A 19,881-nucleotide genomic window follows, 5' to 3' on the forward strand; every position below is an offset into this window, starting at 1 on the left:
CTGCCTCGCCCGCGTCTTCAACAACGGCCTCAACTCAATTCGTTTGCTTGCCGTTTGGCCGACTTCAAGATGCGCCGCCCTATCGGCACTCGCGCGCAAAATAATACTCAAAGGAAGCCTACCATCTTTGAACCGGTTATTGTTTACAAACGACCAGGGTTTAATGGTTGTAAATTGCTTTTGCTCAAACGTAATATTACGACCTTGTTGTTTTGTATATTGTTTCCGCATCAAAAACTAATGAGTTTATGTCGAAAGTTTACATACGTTACTTTGTTTCTCTATGTGCCAATATCTCATGACACGGCATGATTTATGTAACCTGCCTAAATAAAATTTCCATTATTTAATTAGGTACAGCAATTAATAGAATTGTCTATTACACCTAATTAGTGGTTGTGACCTTTCAGTATAACCGTTAAACGCTGGGTCACTTACCGAAACCGCAACATTCTTTAGTTATCTTATGTAGGTAGGGAGTATCTAACTACGCAAGCTCTCTGTAGTAAATAATGGTCCATATACAGAGAAAAAGGTACCTAAGTAAGGTACTACACTCGATCACATACAACTCTATCAGTACAACTGTACACAGCACATGCGCCTTTCATGTATCCCCGTTAAGTTCCCCCTCGAAAGGGAGTTCCTTCTAATCTCCCGGAGCGTTAATCGTAGAAAAGAAAAAATAAAACGTAAGTAGTTTAAAAATCAAAGCGTGGTGCGTTCGTGGCGCATGGCGTGTCCGACGGGCATCGTAAGGCAACGGGTTGAATTAATTAGTAGTGCAGTGCTCGGCGGCCGGCGGCCGGGCCACTCACTGTCTTTATAACATAATTTGCACTTCGTGCGGCGAGATCAAAGCCGAGGCCGTTCGATGGCGGCGCCTTTGATCACGACGAGCCTTTGACTGCCGCCGCCTCTACCGGCCACGCCTCGAAATAGTCAATTTGTCGCTGCTTTTTTCACGAGACGAAATGTAATTTTTACACGCATGAAAACATCGTAAAATTGTTCCGTACTTTTTGATTTTAATAACAGCGTTTATGTTACAATGTTGTGAAAGCAATGATAAATAATAGTTTGGTCATAAGTAAAAAAATAACTATTATTTCATTAACGAAACGTGATGATTAATAAACTTTAAAACTATCGATAGGCAGATTTTATTCGATAACAAATATTCTAGTTTTTTGTTATCACGTCTATCTTTCTAGATCTAGTATCGATCGCGTACTTAATCAGGTCGATTGATCTGCACTATCTGTAGATATCGATCGATAGTAATGCAATGATAGTTTTTTCAACTAAAACAACATCATAACATAACATTAAAATGTGGTCTGTGGTCTAAGAATTAAAACCAATGATCATTATTTACCCAAAACTCGCCAACTGAAGACAGAAATTCACATGTCTATAACTATTCAGCTACGAAAAGAAATTTTAGTTATACTATGGAGCTGGCTATTAAAGCCATTTTTCTAATAAAGACAATACTAAAAAAATAGAAATTAGGTCACCGTCTAATCAAAGATAAAAATCTATCCAGCAAGTCACGAGAAAAATTGATAAATCATTTCATTTACTTAGTTGGGAAATCAAAGCTATTTTCGCGTCCCTCAGTCAGTTGTAACTTTACAATTCCTGTAAAATTACGTGTTGTAATAATTTATTTATTACATTTTGCTATTATTTACCTAATGCCACAGTAAATGGGTATGTATTACATGAAACTTGAACTGAATAACATGAAATGTAGCAAAGAGCACGTGTCAATGGTAGCTTATTAATACCCACGCGACGTATGTATGTGTGTGTTTTTGTATGTTTAAGTACGCATAACTGCGTTAGTATTAGTTTAGTCGCTTTACTACACCTACATAGTGTTATTCCTAATCCGAAACACGTTGCGGTTGTCTATAAACTGTACTAATAATTGCAAAAATAAAAATTACAATCACACAAAGTACTTTCATTACACACACATTATATTATATCTAGCACACATTCCATTCACTGTTATATTAGTTATGTAGCATAGATACCTACTCACACCTCTACCCAACTCTATCAGGGTAAGTATAAAGTATAACAGCTGTGTTGTTATTTTATGGCGGTGCCGACAAAGAGATGGAACAATTATGTTGGTAATCAATTTGATAGTGTTACTACTACGCTGCCGACCGGCCTTTCCGACCAGGGGTGATGCTATCTCCGCATTTGCCCGATGGCAATGGAAATTGGTATTGGAACTGCTAACACACTGTTTTAAAACTCGTTTGGTAGTCCGCACTCCGTAGATTGTAATTAAAAAAATGCTTTCATTTGAAAGCTTGTAATTCTTTAGGCCCTGTATATTATGTTAAATATTAAAGTTGTGTGAGTGCTAAAACTTTAAATAAAGATTTGGAATACTGTTATGGCATTTAATAGCCTTTGGAAATATTGCTCTAATATCCATCTCGGAGGAACATCTGCGGACTGTCTAGCGGGTTTACAGGGACTCCTTGAAAAAGCAGGAGTAGAAACAGGGTGATTTTTATTCAGTAAGAGTCTGACACTCCTTTTTGCCTCGCCTAAGGCGGGGGAAGTCATTGGAAGATTTCCCCCCTTAAAAAAGGACGAACAGGCAAGTGAAACCAAAGCAGAGCTATTTGAGCTAGCTAAACAATTCATACGTGTTAAATTAATGAATTTATGATCAAAAATATTGCAACCGGTAGCCAGATGCCTGATCAAAACATTAATATTGGGGCTTAAGTAGAAACAAAACAAAATTATAGAAGAACGTATACAAGTTCCAATTATGGGGAAACGTGTAGTGTGTGTGAGTTGTGCCGGGCGGGCAGTCGCGCGCCACGCCATGCCAGCGGAAAGATCAAAGTCACAGAGATGAGTATCGTATCACCGGCCAGCGGCAGAGACCCGCGCACTTTTTATATTTTTTACAACGGCAACGTAGCACACAGTTTACCATTTACAAATATCTGCTTTTAAAAGGCAAGCGGTAAAATAAATCTTTACAATTTTGTTTTGTGCCGCGGATAAGCATTTATACATGGTTTTGGAGGCAGGTTTCTTATTGCAGTTACTAGATCTGCCTTTTTAGCTATATTAGAAGGTAAGTATGCTGTGTAGATAAACAATTATCTATTAGTACCTAAGCACGTACTTATCTGTAATCAGGACTTCCGAATCTATATAGTTCAATTAATGGCATTTGCTTATCAGCTTATTACACTCATTCATATAAACCATACCTACCTACCAATTTAGTTAAATAAATAAATGGGAATCTCATGATAGAATAGGTACGCCCCAGAAATTAAGTAAGGTCATTGCGCACTGAATCATTTGAACTGAACGAAATTTCCAATTACCTGAGTTGTACGCTGATTTACCAACATAGGTACCCACCTACCTAATCTTGAGACAGACAAATTCACGAATGATCGATAAAAACCGCGACCCAAGACGTGGTGAATCAGTTTGAAAGATTACCACTTACCAGGGAGGTGCCTCTACTTACTTGCTACATTACAGGTAATAAACCGCTATAATTCCTTTACTATATGATTGTAACTATACCCTAGTCGTTTTGTTCTTGATATTAAAACAAGAAAAACATACCAAAAGTAGTTAATAACATAAGTCATCTCCAAAATCGTTAGGTATTGAAAAACGCATAAAAAGTCTGCATTACATTGCAAAAAGTTCTCTTTTTAAAATCGGAATCACAAAACGAATGAAACATTTTTAATGTGCAACATTTTTTTGTCTCTATTTGCAAGCTGCAACGTTGAAGAGGTTGCCAAACGATGATGGCACGTGACGCAATAACCGGGCGGCTCGTTTGATGTCCGCTTTGTATCCAGTAAATCCAGTAATGGATCGGCGAGCAGGCAGAGTTGTCGCTTGTGATGTTACCGCTAAAGAGCGCGCCGACAAAGGGCTCGCGGTAGCACAAAGCTATTGATATCATTTAAATCCCTTTGATAATCACCGACGTTGTTACATCCCTTTGGGACAGTATTATGTTACTAGGGTTAGGGACTGCTACTAGTGCATTTGTTACTTTAAATGCATTTTTTTGCTCCTTTGCACAATTTACTACAGCCGGAGTTTGAATGAAACTAGCTATTCATTGTAATAATGATGCGCGAACAGATTTTAGATTCACTGATAACATATACAGGAAGTATTTTTGATTGATCGACCAATCGTTCAAAATCATATTGTTTAAAAACTCTTCTTACAATATGGGTTAAAAAAACTAGCTAAAAAAACACACTCCATATACCAGCCTGTACATATAAAATAGTTCTAATAATCACACTTTGTAGCTATTAATTCGGGATCACTTTTTAAGCGGCCGACGTATGAGAGAACAGGTTTTGTTGTAGGTGAATGTAAAGAAAAAGAAGCGTTCACGCCGTAAAGTATAAGGGGATAAAAGGAGATACGTAATCGTATGTTATTATTTCTTTCTTTGAAGTACCGAGCCGACGCGAGCGGTCCATGCCGTGTCTACTACAAATTGCATCTGCGTCCGCGCACCACGTTTTGCTGCCCTCCTACTTACGTATCATACCGTTTGTTTCAAGACTTGATGCCAGTATTAAAGAGAACAATGAGGAGATACGTACTGTAGGTGGTCGTACCTAATATAATATTTTTAATTAAGACCTTGCATCTGCTTATCTATCATCTCCCTCGATCTATACAAATCGAAACTTAAAAAATCTGGGTTACCAATTTGTACAATGGTGCTTTCTCTTTTGTTTGAAACAATTGATCTTATGAATCAATGAAATGTGGAGTACATAGAGATTAGTAATGCCGTTAGCAGCATGATCAACAAGAAAAAATGATTCCTCCTGACAAGCCAACTTGGGTGATCAAGTAAACAAGAGGCTTTACAAGAAAGCTGAAGATTGGAGAAGTGTGATGAAAATACATGAGTGGGCATTGCCCACACGATGCGATAGAAGTCGAGCGACCACATCTGGCGACGTGCCAGCCGACTGAATAGCAGAAATAACGCCACTATCAACATTCCAGGTCACTTCGTAAGATTATCTTTTTATTATATGCGTATACAAAGATTTGATATTCTTACAGATGCCAAACAAACAATCTGTCGAGACACGCACGGGATTTCTAGGAATCCTACTGTAGCGCCAGTGTTATAAGTAAACAGCTTCCAAAACTCTCTAGACACCCATCACCCATCGTACATGTAAGGAATCGACAGACTTTGTGGTCACTATTATGGACATAAGCATTGAAACTTTACGACCAACGTTCGAACGTTTCGAACCAATATTTTGAATAACTGTTTATATACAATACAATTAAAATATAAAAGCCGCAATTTATCGACGATATTGAAAATCGTCCGGCATAGCCATCAACACTATTTCGTGGAACACGCCACCCACGTAGAACCTGCGCGCGAGACCCTCCCGAGCGCTGTGTATGGTCATCTTATTGTAACGTCATCCGATAGATACCTATATTATGGTAAAAAGCAAAAGAACGTGACTTACTGCTAACATAGGAGATAATTATGTACGTTACTTCCAGTTCCAGATAGCCAGACTGTAACTGTGTAGATAAGTTCTAACATTTTGTTAATAATCCATATCTACAGCTACTTTGTAATCTACAGTATTTTCATCAAATACTTTCTAATGAACCTGAGAATAATTACAATTTTACGTCCTCGTGAAGTTTTCTTTATTACGCACATAAAACTTACATAAAACAGTGTTTGTTGTAAGTCAGTTTTGGAATACGACCTCATCTTGGCCGACGATAACTTCTCGACAATAAACCTAACACGAAGAGGCCGTAAAATTCTAATTTGAAACGTCCTGACTGCGCTACATCCCTGGCACCCCACGAGCTCACCCTCGGCCGGGGGTGTAGTAGTGAACAGGACTGCACGACATATTAGTTTCTTTTTACACCCTGGAAAAATAAACCACATGTAATTAAGGTTTATTTACTACAAAAAAATAGCATCAACAAAAAGTACCCAGAGAACCCTATTTATGTATATGAAATTGGCGTTAGTTATTAAGTTGTTTACTTGTTTACCAACTATAGCTCAAAATAGTACATCGATGTCTAGTATCTAGGCATCATGCAGCGGTACATTTCTACTCTACTGTTGTGTATTTATGAATGGAACTTCTGAACTTAGTATACCTACGTATAGGTAAGTAGAGTAGACCGTTTTAACGTCTTGTTTTCGCCTGTATTGACTTCAAAGGCACGAAGCCGGTCGGAGTAGGTATGGCTTGACTTGCCACAAACCGAGTACCTACTAGCTATCTACCTACCTTAATCTTTTTTGTAATCGCTTACTTCAGGGTCATCGACCGCATGGAGGCTGCCATTGCCAACGTAGCGGATGCGCGTTCACCTTTCTCTCTATTACTGCCCTATAGGTATTTACCAACTGCTTACTTTCGTTGTTAAGTAAAAGTTTACTATAGCAAAAAGTCAAAAATAATTGCCAATAGTCAGCACAGCATAAATGTAAACGAGATGAGTCAATAATCAACTAACTCAAATAAAATATCCAAAGTCGCATGTGGTAATGTGGTGCAACGTGCAAGGTGCATGTTACTGAATGTATTGTGCATACTGAAAGATGCAGAAGAAAGATAAAAATTTTATCATATTTATTTACTTTTAAAGGGTATAAATCTCAAATAAAAATTCGAGTATCTGTGTGACATTAGGATTGTTGGTTGCAACTAGTAATACTACGATTACAAAACAATGCGTCTCGAGGCCTTTTCATTTCATTAACCAAAAAGATTGAAATTTGATTTGGGAATGTACATAATGGTAGGACAAGATTATGATAGCGAAGTACCTAGTAGGTAGACCGTAGACGAACTCAAATTCAGTAAGAAGAGGTATAAATTACATCTATTCTACATAAAATCGAAGCCTGAACAGTGTTTTAAACCGCTAATGCCGTATTAATATTCCTATGGGAACTTGGGAAGCACCTTCGCTTTCCGCATAAGTAGCCGACAAGGTGACACTGACATATTTAATTAGGTAGATAAGTAATTTAGATGTAACGTTGGTAAATTGAACATATACATAGGTACTTATCACCTACTAAATACTTGAGGAGTTAATAAATATACTTAATCTAAAGGAAGGTACGTTTTCGCTACTTTTTGGAACTTTGTAAGCTGAAGTAGGTAGCAATTGTGCAGTTGAACTGAATGACCTTGGACCACTAGTGAGAGTACTATGAGATACTTGTGTTGAAGCATCCTAAAGTAAAATTTAATCAGACCTAAGTATGATGAGCATTGGAAATTATCTATTTATCTAGCCCTAAAAGTTGTTACTTTTTTAATTTTAGATAATAGATTATAGACACCGCACAGGTACCAAAATTAAGGCGCCTAGTTTCTAAAGTAGGCATGCGGTTAAAGATACTTTAGCAGGCTTTAACCATAACAAAAATAACAAAGCCCAAGAGTTAACCCGTCAGGGACACACATTGAGAGGCCGGTGATCAGGGACTATTGTTGTCACGTAAACGTTGCCTAATACTTTGTATTTCGTGCGCCGTCAGACAGCAGGCGGTATTTGTTTCGCGATCGCGACACAACAGTCGCCGCGCCGCGCCGCCGGCCGCTAGTACCGCCAGTGCCGCCACACCGCGTCGCACTATCCCGCGCCCTCGCCGCCCCTCCCTACTCCCTTCATCCATCAGTCAGTCACTCGACGGCACGCACGAGGGACGGTCGCTCGATTTCTCTCGTCGCTCAACATTCACGCGGACAACTGGGTCAAAGGTTTCGTGCTAACGTCGAATCCTTATACGTCCTGTGTTGTGACCAAATACAGTGCAAGTGAATTAGAAATATAGTTTGTGATATAATTAATTACACCAGCGGTTCTTTTGAAATGTACGGGATGCGTGCGTGAGCGCAGCGCATGACGTGCTACGAAACGTTGAGAGCTCCGGCACCCGCCGCGGACGCCCCCATGGCGCACCACTTCGTTAAGTGGTGGCGCAACAAGTTTAGAAATGGATACAAGAAGTTTAGCAGTAAGTTATATTCTTGAAAATTACCAGCTTGATGTAGACCTCCATATAAACGTGTGTGTTGATATTTGACACTGATGTAGGTACCTACTTACCTACAGTCTACGTGTGATCAAATATTTTAAATCATTAAATTCGTGTTATGAATAGAGCACTGCCTAGTTGTTGATGTAGGTAGTTAAAAACAGGATTATTGCCTGTTATCGAAATAAAAACAAACTAAACAACACTAGACACATAAATACATGTGATACGAGTAGCAAACTTCACAATATTATTATAAAAACCGGTCAAGGGCAGTTCAAATAGAGCAAGAAGGGTTCTATAAATCATGCTGTTTACATTTAAAACAACGCCATCTGGCGACCCAGTGTTTACAGATTGGTTAGGTGTAATGTTTTAATTTTAATTGTTATTTACCTATTGTTGTGGAAATAGCAGACTCGGGAGATTCAGGTTCGGGTAAAAATGCTTAACAAGTCTATACATAGCGGGTGTTCAGACAATAACAATCATATTGAAAACTATACCTTTCCACCCATGTTTTGGATTTTGGAAGTATACCTTTAACCCATGCATTGCATTACATAAAGGTTTTCACTATACCTACCTGCTATAGGCAGGTTGGTATTCGTTGGATTATTTTGCTCAATTTAGTATTAAAATATATGAAGGTACATAGGTAGTCTTTTCTAATAAAAGATAACTATAGCCTGCAGGCACCGTACCGTTAAATTATTTCCTACCCGCAAGAAAGTAAAATACATATTTAGCAGTAATACACGCATACTTTGTTATTGTGGCCAGGAATTTGGCGAGTTCAACAAACTGATTATTTATTTTTGTACAAAAACATTACTTGGAAGCTTGGAACCTACTAACTAGTCTTAACATTAAAAAGAGTTTCATAGGAAAAACATAAACAAACTGCTCAGACTAGCGTATGTACATACCTATAATAATACACATACACAGTGCGTGTGTACGGACCTAACTAGTTATATCACTACCACATTTAGGTATTACATTCATTCTATGAACTTATCATGTCTATTCAATTATGTTAGTCAGTGTTGTGTGACTAACTAATGTAAAGGTTATACCTTTATCGTGCTTATTATAAGATTTTACGATCTCGCACGATGTTATCAAAAGCCGGCAAGATCAAACAGTCGTACCGGCACGACGACCCGCCGACCGGGCGATTCATTCGCGGCAACATGAATTGAATGAAAAAAAATAAAATCAAATAATAGGACGAGTTGCCTTCCGCTACAAGCCACAGCCCACGTACAGCCGCGTCCACGTTACTTGTATCTTTTAAATGATTTTGTTTTCATGTTTTAGACCTTCCTTTGGCTAATTTTAGCCAATAACACTGTGATGTTTTATGCTAATAAAAAGATTTGATAACAGCGCGAACATTAAAATCATGTAAATGTATTTTTAATAGTAAAATGTCCTCTTATCTGACAACCATAAAATTAAAATTGCAAATCTTGATGCTCACCACATATGAAAGAGAATTAACACATTAGGCCGGCTGTCGTAAATAAATAAAAGTTTATTTCGGCTTCTTTATATTATGTGAGAAACCGAGCATCCACTTACTTAACTAAAACTACTTCAAAGCAAACAAATATAAATAGCGCTTTGATCTTGTTCTGTATAGTTACAAAATAGTTTGTAAACCGTATACTTCATTAAGAAAACGTCTTTCATTTTATAATCTCCCGTACAGTTGAGGAGTAAACCATTTGCTCATGATCAACATCAAAGCTGAATAGTAAAAAATGTTTCAACATGTAATAATTAAATTGTTTGTTTAGGTTTTAGAAAAAAATCCTTAGTGATGTGATATTTTAGCTTCTTTTTATCGAACTTTTTAAACTTTGCTTTTATGATATCCTACTTGGAATCTGTATTACGATTTATGGATTTCAGCTATAAAAACACACAATAAAAATAAACATTGAAGGGCTCCTTGTACAATGTCCGTACAATGTGTTTTTTTAGCGTATTTCTTTGGTAAACAAATATGGCGTCTATTGTCGATCTACATAGAGAAGTTTTTTCCAAATCTTACTTTATTACTGCATTTGGTTGTTTATAGAATAAATCAACATGTTGTTCCTTACAAGCTGCGCGGGCTAAATAGAACGGCTTTATTAAATCTAACTAAATCACAGTGCAGGAATGTGGTTACGAGTAGCCACATTATTGCGTCTCCAGTAAATGTCGTTAAAGCGTAAAGTTCAGCCATTAAGAGGCATCTTACTCGACAGTCTGTTTATACCAGCTAGCTAGCTGACTCATTATAAACGATATGATTTGTAAAACAACGGTATTATTTTAAAGGGTCAAAAAACTTCTGGTTTCCATATTAGTAAGTACTGTTCTTCGTTCCAACCCAATTTCTGAGAACGAGAACTAAATTTTTTATAGCCAAATACTTCATTTGATTGAATAATACAGTAAGAACCCCTATAATATGAAGCACGTTTTATTACTCCAATTTTACTACTTGATATGTAAAAACAACTTCAACGAACAATGCAAAAATAAAACTTCTAAACAGAATTTAGTAGGAGGGTAAAAGAAATGCCGCCTCTTTTGAGAAAATAACATTAGCGGCAGATGTGCGATGCTACGGTGGATCCCAAACGTTCCAAAGGCCGACCCACTCACGGGCCCTTCCAGGAAATGTCTCAACGCTCCCCGTAACCTTGTGTCGTTTACATCTCTCCGAGTCTCCGTTCCCCGGCGTCGTCGGTCCGCATCACACAAACTTTTTGAGTTTCGCCGACACAGGCTTTTGGGTACACAACTTTTTTTCTCTTTGCCCATTATGTTACTCGTATTGTATTCCTTAGTAATGATTACAATGACTAAAATAGCACGAAATACGAATTGAAGATAAAACAACAATGTAAGTTTTGTAGTCGTGTACCTGTTGTTGAGTGGACCCCGGCCACGGGCTATTGCGTATAGCCAATTTCAATTTTATTGAAGCCATAATTTTTAAGTTTTTCTTAACCTACTTATTAATTATTCATTATGGCTAGGTACGCTCCGTTTTTACCGTATAAAACAGGCTTATATCCGAATATTCCGCAAAAGCCCTCGTGCATCTTCAGTTTTGTACTTTTTATTAAGACGCTCACAATAATATTTTTTGCAACTCATGTCTCATTACGACTTTGTTTTAGTCATTTAGCGAATAATTCGTTTTGAATATTTTCTCTTTGTAAGATACAAACAGATATAAGTATACTTTCTTTTATATCCACTTGTAGTTTTATTAATGCATTTTTGTTTGGAATATAGGTAAATCAAAACTTGCAAAATTACTTGCGAAACACCACCGTATCGGAGGTGTTAAAATGTCTACTGTACAAGTGTACACGATAAGTGTTTATTGTGTTGTTTGGTATATTATAACGATAAACTTTATGAAAACATTTCTATCATTAAAATCAAACAGAATAGGGACACATTTTTTATTTCTAAAAGAACTACGTAAAGATGTCTGAATTTAACTTACCAATCTTTTATTTTCCAGTTGGTACAGAGAGCGAGAGGACGGACACCGAAGAGCTGGTGGGACGAGCAGCCTCACAGTGTTCAGCACCTCCGGACCTGCTGCCAAGCGAGGCCCGTGCCTTGCTGCAGCCGACCACGCCGCCAGCGCCGCCCCCCCGCTCCCATGAACCGTCCTACAAACCACCACCGTCACCCACCCCAGTGGCGGAAAAAAATGATGAAAAACACCCCAGATTACGATTTGAGGTAATTATAGTTACTCATACAAACTTTTTATTCAAATGACTGGGCTCTTCAAACGCAACAGTTACTTAATTCCTTCAAATACTGTATTCATTTATTAGCAGCATACGCAAATAGTGATTGTTAAAAAAACTGACAGTGCGGTTGTACCCGTCCGCCCGCCACCCATGCGTGTATGGGAATTAGAAAGTGGCGATTAGTAACCAAGCAAGTCGTGGCTTAAGATTTAATCAAATTCATGTCTTTACAATCTACATAATTTATTACCATAAATTCTTAGAGAATTTAAAATAGCTATAACGACGGCGTTTTAGATGTCGCCTTTATAATATTCATTAAAAAAAAACTTTTGAAGTATCCACTCGCGGGCAAAGTGCTTTTTGTTTAACATATTTATTGTTTTTAAATAAGAAATGTTAAAGCAACACGAACACCCAAAAAGTTGATAACGAGAACTGGTTCATCATTCAAGTGTCCGACCCGTCCTTTGTCAAAGTAGCTCGGGGCCTTTTGTCGATTTACCGGAATCACCTGCCAATTTCTGTTCACTGAACATAGCCATACGAAGTGATTTCATGTTATATGGGTTTACCGACAATCCTATGATTTATGAAAGATGTTCAGAGAAAGCATTGAACATTAGTAGAATAAGTAACGAGTCCCCGTAAGTTAATTCGTAGAGGCAATAATGGGCGGGCCGACTTTACCTTGTTCTGCTGATTGTGAACTAAAGGCATTGCTAGTTTCCTTTTAAAGCGTGAGGAGATAAGGAGGACGCCCGCCTAGTCGGCCGCCACACGCGTTATGTCCGGCGCCACCGGGTTATCTACTACAACATAACCTTTCGACCGTAATCCAATAAGGAAACGGTAAAAGGAACACTGATTACTCCGAATACTAACGAGCTCTTCATGGATATCCCCTTGTCAAAACGTTGAATGAAAACACACGCAATCAGTAGTGAGATATGGGTTCGTTGTAGTATTCTGTTGAACGGATCGAATATTAAACGTTTAATCATGTGCGTCTATTCTATTTCAGGAGCTGACATGTGATGTAGAATTGCAGCATCCTGAACCCTCCAAACAGCAACCGCTGCAGTTCTCCTTTACCTTGTATGATTTAGACGGGCACGGACGTATGACCAAGGATGTAAGTAAATTGGAATATCCACTATAAAATTATAAAAATCCATTCTAAGTGAGCTCTTAGCTAACTACAATGTGTAATTTACAGGATATTGCTGGAATCGTTTCTACAATCTACGAATCCATCGGAAAATCAGTGACAGTGCCACATTATGGGTCAAAGACAATACAAGTGCGGTTAACTGTCGTGCCGGAAGATGGTAATTGTAGAAGTCATCGCGAGAGGCGAGAGGCGCGACGTCGTGAGAGGCGAGAGGAAAGACGCAGAGAATGTTCTACCAATGTTAACGCATCGCCTCCCGACTGCATAGACCACAGCGAGGACGAGCAAAGAGGGAGATTATCTCCTGACGACGATGCCTCCTCGAAATCATCATGTTCGGGAGACAGGAGACCTGCCCACAGTTCTCCAAGACAAACTACTTATGCTCAATCCCGAGCCCATCGTCAACCTCGCAGAGAACACCGGCAGCGGAAACATACAAAGAAACGTTCTGGAAGTTTACAAAGACGCGAATTGTTGGAAATAATTCAAGCTAATATGGAAAAAAACCATATGAGCTTTCAAGCCTCAAGGTGTGTGTACTTTTTACCTTGTTTAAATCAGATCTCTTTCGTTGTTCATATGTGATTATGATTTTTACAACAAGGTATATTTGACGTGTATCTCACTATTATTTTATTTCAATTACAGAAAGCCCTGTGAACCTGTTACTATTGAAGAAGAAGTTACGAACAAATATCAGAAACTTCGAAACAGATCTTACACGGTCAGTGAGAAGCCAATAAATGCATTCCAAAAGAAGAAATCGGACAATTCTGGCAACGGATACTTAGATCTAGCAAGCGGCGGCGATTCACATCTATGTAGGTATGACCGTTACCTGCATGCGGTGATATGCTCGTCGGCACGGCATGCAAATACGGGATACCATCAGAAACAAAATCAGATGCCGCGCTCCGGTCGGGCCCCGCACGCTCACCACGCGCGCTCTCGCTCACACGACCTGCCACCCCAGGCGCCCGCCGCGCAACAACCTAGAGTATTACAGATTATATTCTTATAGAACATAAGAAAGGGCATCACCGGCCACGGTTTTGTCCTGCTCACTTGTTGAGTCTGTTTATTCTAAGAATCTAATTTTATTGTTGAGTTACCAAGCGCTGTTTGAAAGCCACTTTAAAAATAAGTAACAAAACGTGAGATTCATATCTCACATAAACATTTAAAATGTTTACCCCTTTATTCGAAATATTCCTAATCAAAGGAAAATAATCTTTTATAACTTGAAAATTCTCCAAACAATAGATCTGTTGATAGACTTATTACTTTTGTAATCAAATAACTGAGTTAACTTAATCCAGTATTTTCACGCTAGTATTAAGACATTGAAGTGTTTGACTGTTATGTACTGTCGTAGTATATACTTAGCTATGTATAATGGGACACTGCCTCTTTCGACTATTTCCTCAGTCTGCTTGTGGCGCGCTTAGTAGAGGCCATGTTTCCTCAGAGGACTGTAGTAGAATTAGGTGAAAATAATTTAAACGCGGCCTTAGATATTTAATTCGTCGTAAAGTGCCTTTATTTGGTAACTTTGATGTGGAGTTGAGATGTAACATACATGATGTAATGTGTACTGATAGGTGACAATGCTCAGTAGACTATGTACCTTTGATTGTAAGACTCATTTTAGAGTTTCATAGACTGATTTTAGTTTTAAGTGTTAGGTACTACAGCGAATGATAGTTTATAACATTGTTATATGAGACGTTCAAGTACAATACATACTATGTTAAGGTTGCTCATCCACTTACTTTTTTAAACAATTAACAATGTTTTAATTTTTCACTGTATTTAAAAGAACCCTCCCAATTACATTACCAATATCAGTATTCGTTATTTTAAGTTAATGAAAGAATCTCTATGTTTTATCTACCTCTATTGTGCTTTCATAATGTATTTATAACTTATTGTGGGCGGCTGAATTATTTTAATGTTAGCAGGTAGGTCTTTGTGATAATTTGTTAAAATGTAATTGTACCTAGGTCTGTAATGTGACGACTGGAAAGGAAAACTGTTCAGTTGCCAATGTACAAAGTGCTCTATCTTGTCAAAATATTTATTGTCAAATATAATCATGAGATTAATTTACAATTTTCTTGTTTTACTTAATACTAAATCCGTACTCATCTACCAATTAGTTTTCGTTGTGTACTCAGCCATATGACGGCAAACAGCATGAGGATACCCGTTATTACTATAGTAGTTTCCTTCGGTAACTCGCATTTATTCACCGCATAATCATTTGGCGTTACCGTTACCTAAAACGATGACAAAAACAGAATATTTTATTTAATAAAACTCGCAAAAAGCGGTTGCATTCTAGGGAGGTATTCTTTCTCCCGCTTAAGAAACAACTGTTATTTCTTAAGCGGGAGAAACAATACCTCCACTTACAATTACGTGCGTGCGTACGTTACAATTACGTGTCTAAAAACTCAATAAAAAAATACGTACCAACATAAACTTCGGATTAGGTCTATTTCTCCATGAAAACGATGGCACAGAATATTCTTCGAACTCGAAGGGTTCTGGTTTCTCATAAACGTGGTGCTGTAGACATCCATGATGAGTGTGACCGCCAAACACGACCTTGGGCTTCACTCTAGTGGCTAGAAAGTCCGTAGCTTCTTTAGACAGAGAGTCATACCTCGGTGTAAATTCTTTATTTCGTTCAGGCAATGGCGGCGCGTCTGGATCTGTGCAAACCGCGTCTGACTTTCTGTACAGCGGAAAATGCTGGAATTGAAGTCCAAATAATATTTTGGTCAATAAAAATAAATTATTTTTAAGATCTTTGTGAACTTGACCGCACGGTTGGCGCGGTGGCTGGGCAAACAGCTGCCGCGTAACGTGTGGCGGGTTTAATTCACTCACTTAGCAACTCTTTGTGAGATCTACAAATTGTTGTTTCGGGTCTGGGTATCATGTGCATGTGAACTTGTATGTTTGTAAACGCACCAACGACACAGGAGAAAATCCTAGTGTGGGGTTACGCTACGGGCCTTCGTTTATATAAAAAGAAAGAAAATAATAATCTGAATCATTATAAGTATGTGTTATTTTCATTGCAAATGCAGGGGAGAATATTATAATTGTTCGCGGCTACATTTAAATACTATATACACATGGGATATACTTTATTTACTGTTTCACTTATTATGTAAAAAAAAAAATGGGCGAATGCACCGGTAAAGTTGGTACAGGCTAGTTTAAATACTTGGGTACTCACCTGCATTAGTATCGGTTTGCTAAACTCAATTTTCTTGATACCATCATAACAGAATAATGGATCTTGTGCACATTTCAATATTCCTGCAATAATTACCGATCAATTATTTGGCTTTTTGATTTTGATCTGTGTTTAATATATTTTATTATCGTAAATTCATAATATTATTTTGTTACCAGCCACTTTTAGTATGTGATTTCTAGCTTGAGTGCATAGTTCGCAGGAATCTCCGTTCATTGCCATAGAATTAATGAGAACGAAATGGTTATCTTTCACAGTTATAAACTGGACTGATGTTGTATTGAGATACTTCTTAAAACGTCGATCTGAATGTCTCGATATACTAGAACAAAAAAAAATAGTGCGTTATTTTTATCGATAACCACGAAATAAGTTTCGAAAGTCATGAAAATAAAAACTTAAAAAGAAAATTGCATACAAAAACATTTGATCTTGAATAATATTGCGTACATACTAATCGTGGAAGCCTATATCATGGTTTCCAGCAACTACATGCATCTGTGTATCAGGAGGCACTGGAAACAGTTCTTGGAAGCGTGACACATAGTTCGCAAACTGCCTATCACTGCTCCACTCGCCTTCGTCGAAAAGATCTCCTAAAAACATAAAAAATACGGCATTTAAACAATAATTATCAAAATAATCGACTAATTAATATATTAATACCTAATGTCCATTACCAATTCAATGATAGGCATTTTAAGATAAAGATAAAATATGTACGCTCGTGTTATCGTTTGCGGAAAAAGAGCCTAAAACAATTTGTTATTCACAGAAACTACCTCAGTAATTTAAGCGTGTGTTTGTAAAAGAATAAAAATAACATACAATGTCGATTTCGCGTTTACGCTATCATACTAGTTAGTCATAAATTCATGATAGTTTGTATTAGGAAGTTAGCGTGGCCAGATAAATATTTATAGGGCAGACATATATTACTTGTTATACATTTTTATCTACAGAGTAGATGACACAGCTTTTAGGTACTTCATATGTTACTTCATAACTACATTATAATCCCCTTCTTTTTTTAGCATGTCTAATGAAAATAAGGTATTTAATTGCAGTTAAGTACCACAAGAATTTAGATAAAAAATCTCATAGTCGGCATTTTCGCTTGACGTCACTTGATCAGTTCAAGCACGTGCAAGCACGAGAGAATCTATAGAGACTCTCTCGTGCTTGAATGAAAAGAAACCCTAGAGTATAGACTATTGGGTTTCTTTTTTAAATAAATACTTACAAATAAATTAATGAAAGTTAGCACGAATTTTGCTTACCCAATACAAATACCACATCTGGTCTATGTAGTAGCATAATAGACTGAAATGCCTGGTGCATCTGCCACTCCCGCCTCCATTTATCCAACCAGTGGCCCAGCCGTGGGCCTAGCAAATGAGGATCAGCAAAGATGAATGCTTTGAGCGACTGGGATTCATTGTGTGGGGTCTTTATTACCGGCCAAGAACACTGAAATAGTTAGGAATATAAGTAGTAATATATGCCCTAAATATGTAAGTATATAAAGTAAATAATATAAAAAGTTTTATTTACCTGTATGACAACAACATAGTAGGGGAAAGTAGGGTAATTGAGAACAGCGGGTAATTGGGAACACGTTGATAAGTACCACTTCCCCTCCCCGTATTCCGTCTCGCGGCTATTCGAGGTATACTTCCCCCGCCCCTAAGTGCGTAAGCGACAGTAGGAGTTGGAGGATGCACGCATCTTGACACGGTGAGTCAAAATGTTTTTATTGCATTTTTGTTATAAATTTTGTGTTACATACATTAGATGCAAATGTCATATTTGTGAGTACAATGACACCATATTTCGTAAGTTTATTTCATGGATAATCAGTTTTAAAATTTTACGTGTTATAGGATTCACTTAAAACGCTATCGAAGGTCGCGACCATTTTTATTCAAATTGTCGACTGCGGGTAATTAGGAACGGTGCGTGGCGGGTAATTGGGAACGAACTAATTTACAATTTGTTTTTATATATTTATTACAATACAATTTTTTTTAGATGAGGCGACACGTTGATGCAGCCATACTGAACCAGACACCACCAGTTCAAATATCAGATTCACATGACCACGATAAAGCTTTGGGCACATGTGCAATGCACTTCCAGAGAGACCAGCAAAGGTTACGTGTGTGATATGTGTCGCGAAAAATTTTTTAGTTATTTATAACTGTTCTCTGTGCCATTTTTAACTACCCCATTTCTAATTACCATTTCTAAATACTGTTTTCATTTGCTCCACGGGCTGATCTCAATTACCCCATAGGGTGTCGGGTAAATAGGAACGGCAATGTTTTTTATTTTTGCTAATATTTCTAATAAAAAGTTGATTTTTAAAAAAAATTTTTTCTGTTATAAGCAGACAGATAAATAATGTTTAAGTTTTAATAAAAGTTGATTCCTTTTTTAAGAGAAAATACTGTGTTTTTTGCCTTTAAAGTTAAGTGTTCCCAATTCCCCCACTTTCCCCTAAATGATAAATTCACAATAAAAGGCCGCGAAAAGTACACCAAAAATAAAAGTTAATATCTTTTTCGTTGTACGTCTCATGGTGCTGGGTACCGGCAAACTGTATAATATTACAGCATAATATTATCGTGTTATGTTTTCTTATCAAATGATAACAATAAGAAGTACTTCTACTATGTATAAGACACGATGTGTCCGAGTGACAGTAATACTCCTTTTTTCAAAACATTCGTCATACATAATATTTTTGTACATTTTATAAAAAAAAAAAACTACAGAATATTATGTTTAGAAATAGACAACCTTTACGCATCGTATTAAGAGCGCAGAAAAGGCGGGATGAGATCGTGTGAATTAAGCGCTATCTCTGCTAAGAAGCAAACAACTCTTAGATATGAACCGACAAATGTAACAAAATCTGGAGTAACGGAACGGATCACTATAATATTCATACGACTGTTCTCGTACGGACTTCAAATAAAACCGTATTAAAATATGTAGTAGCAACCAATCGTCTTGCAGAGAATATTTTCTATTCGCTGTTTAAACGTATTAAATACGCGAACCTCTGCAAATAAACCGGTTATTTGCAGAGGTTCGCGTCAAACATCACGAATCGGTGTATGAGATCGAACTGAATTTTTAAGTAGAGCTGTCTCTACGTGCTCGTGCTGGCGACTATTGTTTCAAAATGAATCTTTAAAGACTGTAATAAGAGAAACAACAGACTGGAATATAAATATTAGGCCCACTCAGCTTTAGCTGAGGTGACGGCAGCGTCGAATACCACCTCCACTCTTCCTGCGGATGTCGTAACCCGTAAGAGCCGACTAATCAACCTACCTGCTTAGCGTGGGGATTATGGTAAACCTTTCTATGTAGAGGAGCCCCATAGTCCAGCAGTGGACTGTTTTGTCACTTCTTGTTTGGCTGTAAACGTATTTGCTTTTGGTGCCCGGGCCTCGACCTCCAAGCTTTCCAAGATATTTGGTAGTAGGTTCCATTGCAGGCTTTCGTGTAAATAAAACATTTTTATTAACAT

The 19,881-nt window shown here is 37.6% G+C and overlaps 2 protein-coding genes across 2 annotated transcripts; one reads left to right on the plus strand and one right to left on the minus strand.

Annotated features, from left to right (window-relative positions):
• The first annotated feature begins 7,663 nt into the window (after window positions 1-7,663).
• On the plus strand, window positions 7,664-15,181 carry LOC118274522 (protein naked cuticle homolog). The gene is made up of 5 exons (XM_035592046.2): window positions 7,664-8,092; window positions 11,652-11,878; window positions 12,917-13,027; window positions 13,112-13,599; window positions 13,718-15,181. The coding sequence occupies exons 1-5, from the start codon at window positions 7,978-7,980 to the stop codon at window positions 14,088-14,090; spliced, it is 1,314 nt and encodes a 437-aa protein (XP_035447939.2). The 5' UTR covers window positions 7,664-7,977; the 3' UTR covers window positions 14,091-15,181.
• On the minus strand, window positions 15,133-19,036 carry LOC118274530 (metallophosphoesterase 1 homolog). The gene is made up of 8 exons (XM_035592059.2): window positions 18,841-19,036; window positions 17,895-17,913; window positions 17,621-17,810; window positions 16,795-16,936; window positions 16,496-16,662; window positions 16,320-16,402; window positions 15,545-15,826; window positions 15,133-15,348 (listed from the first exon to the last, which is right to left on the minus strand). The coding sequence occupies exons 1-8, from the start codon at window positions 18,918-18,920 to the stop codon at window positions 15,214-15,216; spliced, it is 1,098 nt and encodes a 365-aa protein (XP_035447952.2). The 5' UTR covers window positions 18,921-19,036; the 3' UTR covers window positions 15,133-15,213.
• Between the last annotated feature and the right edge of the window lie 845 nt (window positions 19,037-19,881).

This window comes from Spodoptera frugiperda, chromosome 15 (assembly GCF_023101765.2).
Source record: "Spodoptera frugiperda isolate SF20-4 chromosome 15, AGI-APGP_CSIRO_Sfru_2.0, whole genome shotgun sequence".
In the NCBI taxonomy this organism is placed as follows: domain Eukaryota; kingdom Metazoa; phylum Arthropoda; class Insecta; order Lepidoptera; family Noctuidae; genus Spodoptera; species Spodoptera frugiperda.

Coding starts and splice junctions, on each gene's coding strand:
- LOC118274522 (XM_035592046.2), top strand. CDS start 7,978: ATGACGTGCTACGAAACGTTGAGAGCTCCGGCACCCGCCGCGGACGCC. Junction 8,093..11,651: donor TGGATACAAGAAGTTTAGCA/GTAAGTTATATT, acceptor TTTATTTTCCAG/TTGGTACAGAGAGCGAGAGG. Junction 11,879..12,916: donor ACCCCAGATTACGATTTGAG/GTAATTATAGTT, acceptor ATTCTATTTCAG/GAGCTGACATGTGATGTAGA.
- LOC118274530 (XM_035592059.2), bottom strand. CDS start 18,920: ATGAGACGTACAACGAAAAAGATATTAACTTTTATTTTTGGTGTACTT. Junction 15,827..16,319: donor GCAAACCGATACTAATGCAG/GTGAGTACCCAA, acceptor CTTCAATTCCAG/CATTTTCCGCTGTACAGAAA. Junction 15,349..15,544: donor CTAATCCGAAGTTTATGTTG/GTACGTATTTTT, acceptor TCATCGTTTTAG/GTAACGGTAACGCCAAATGA.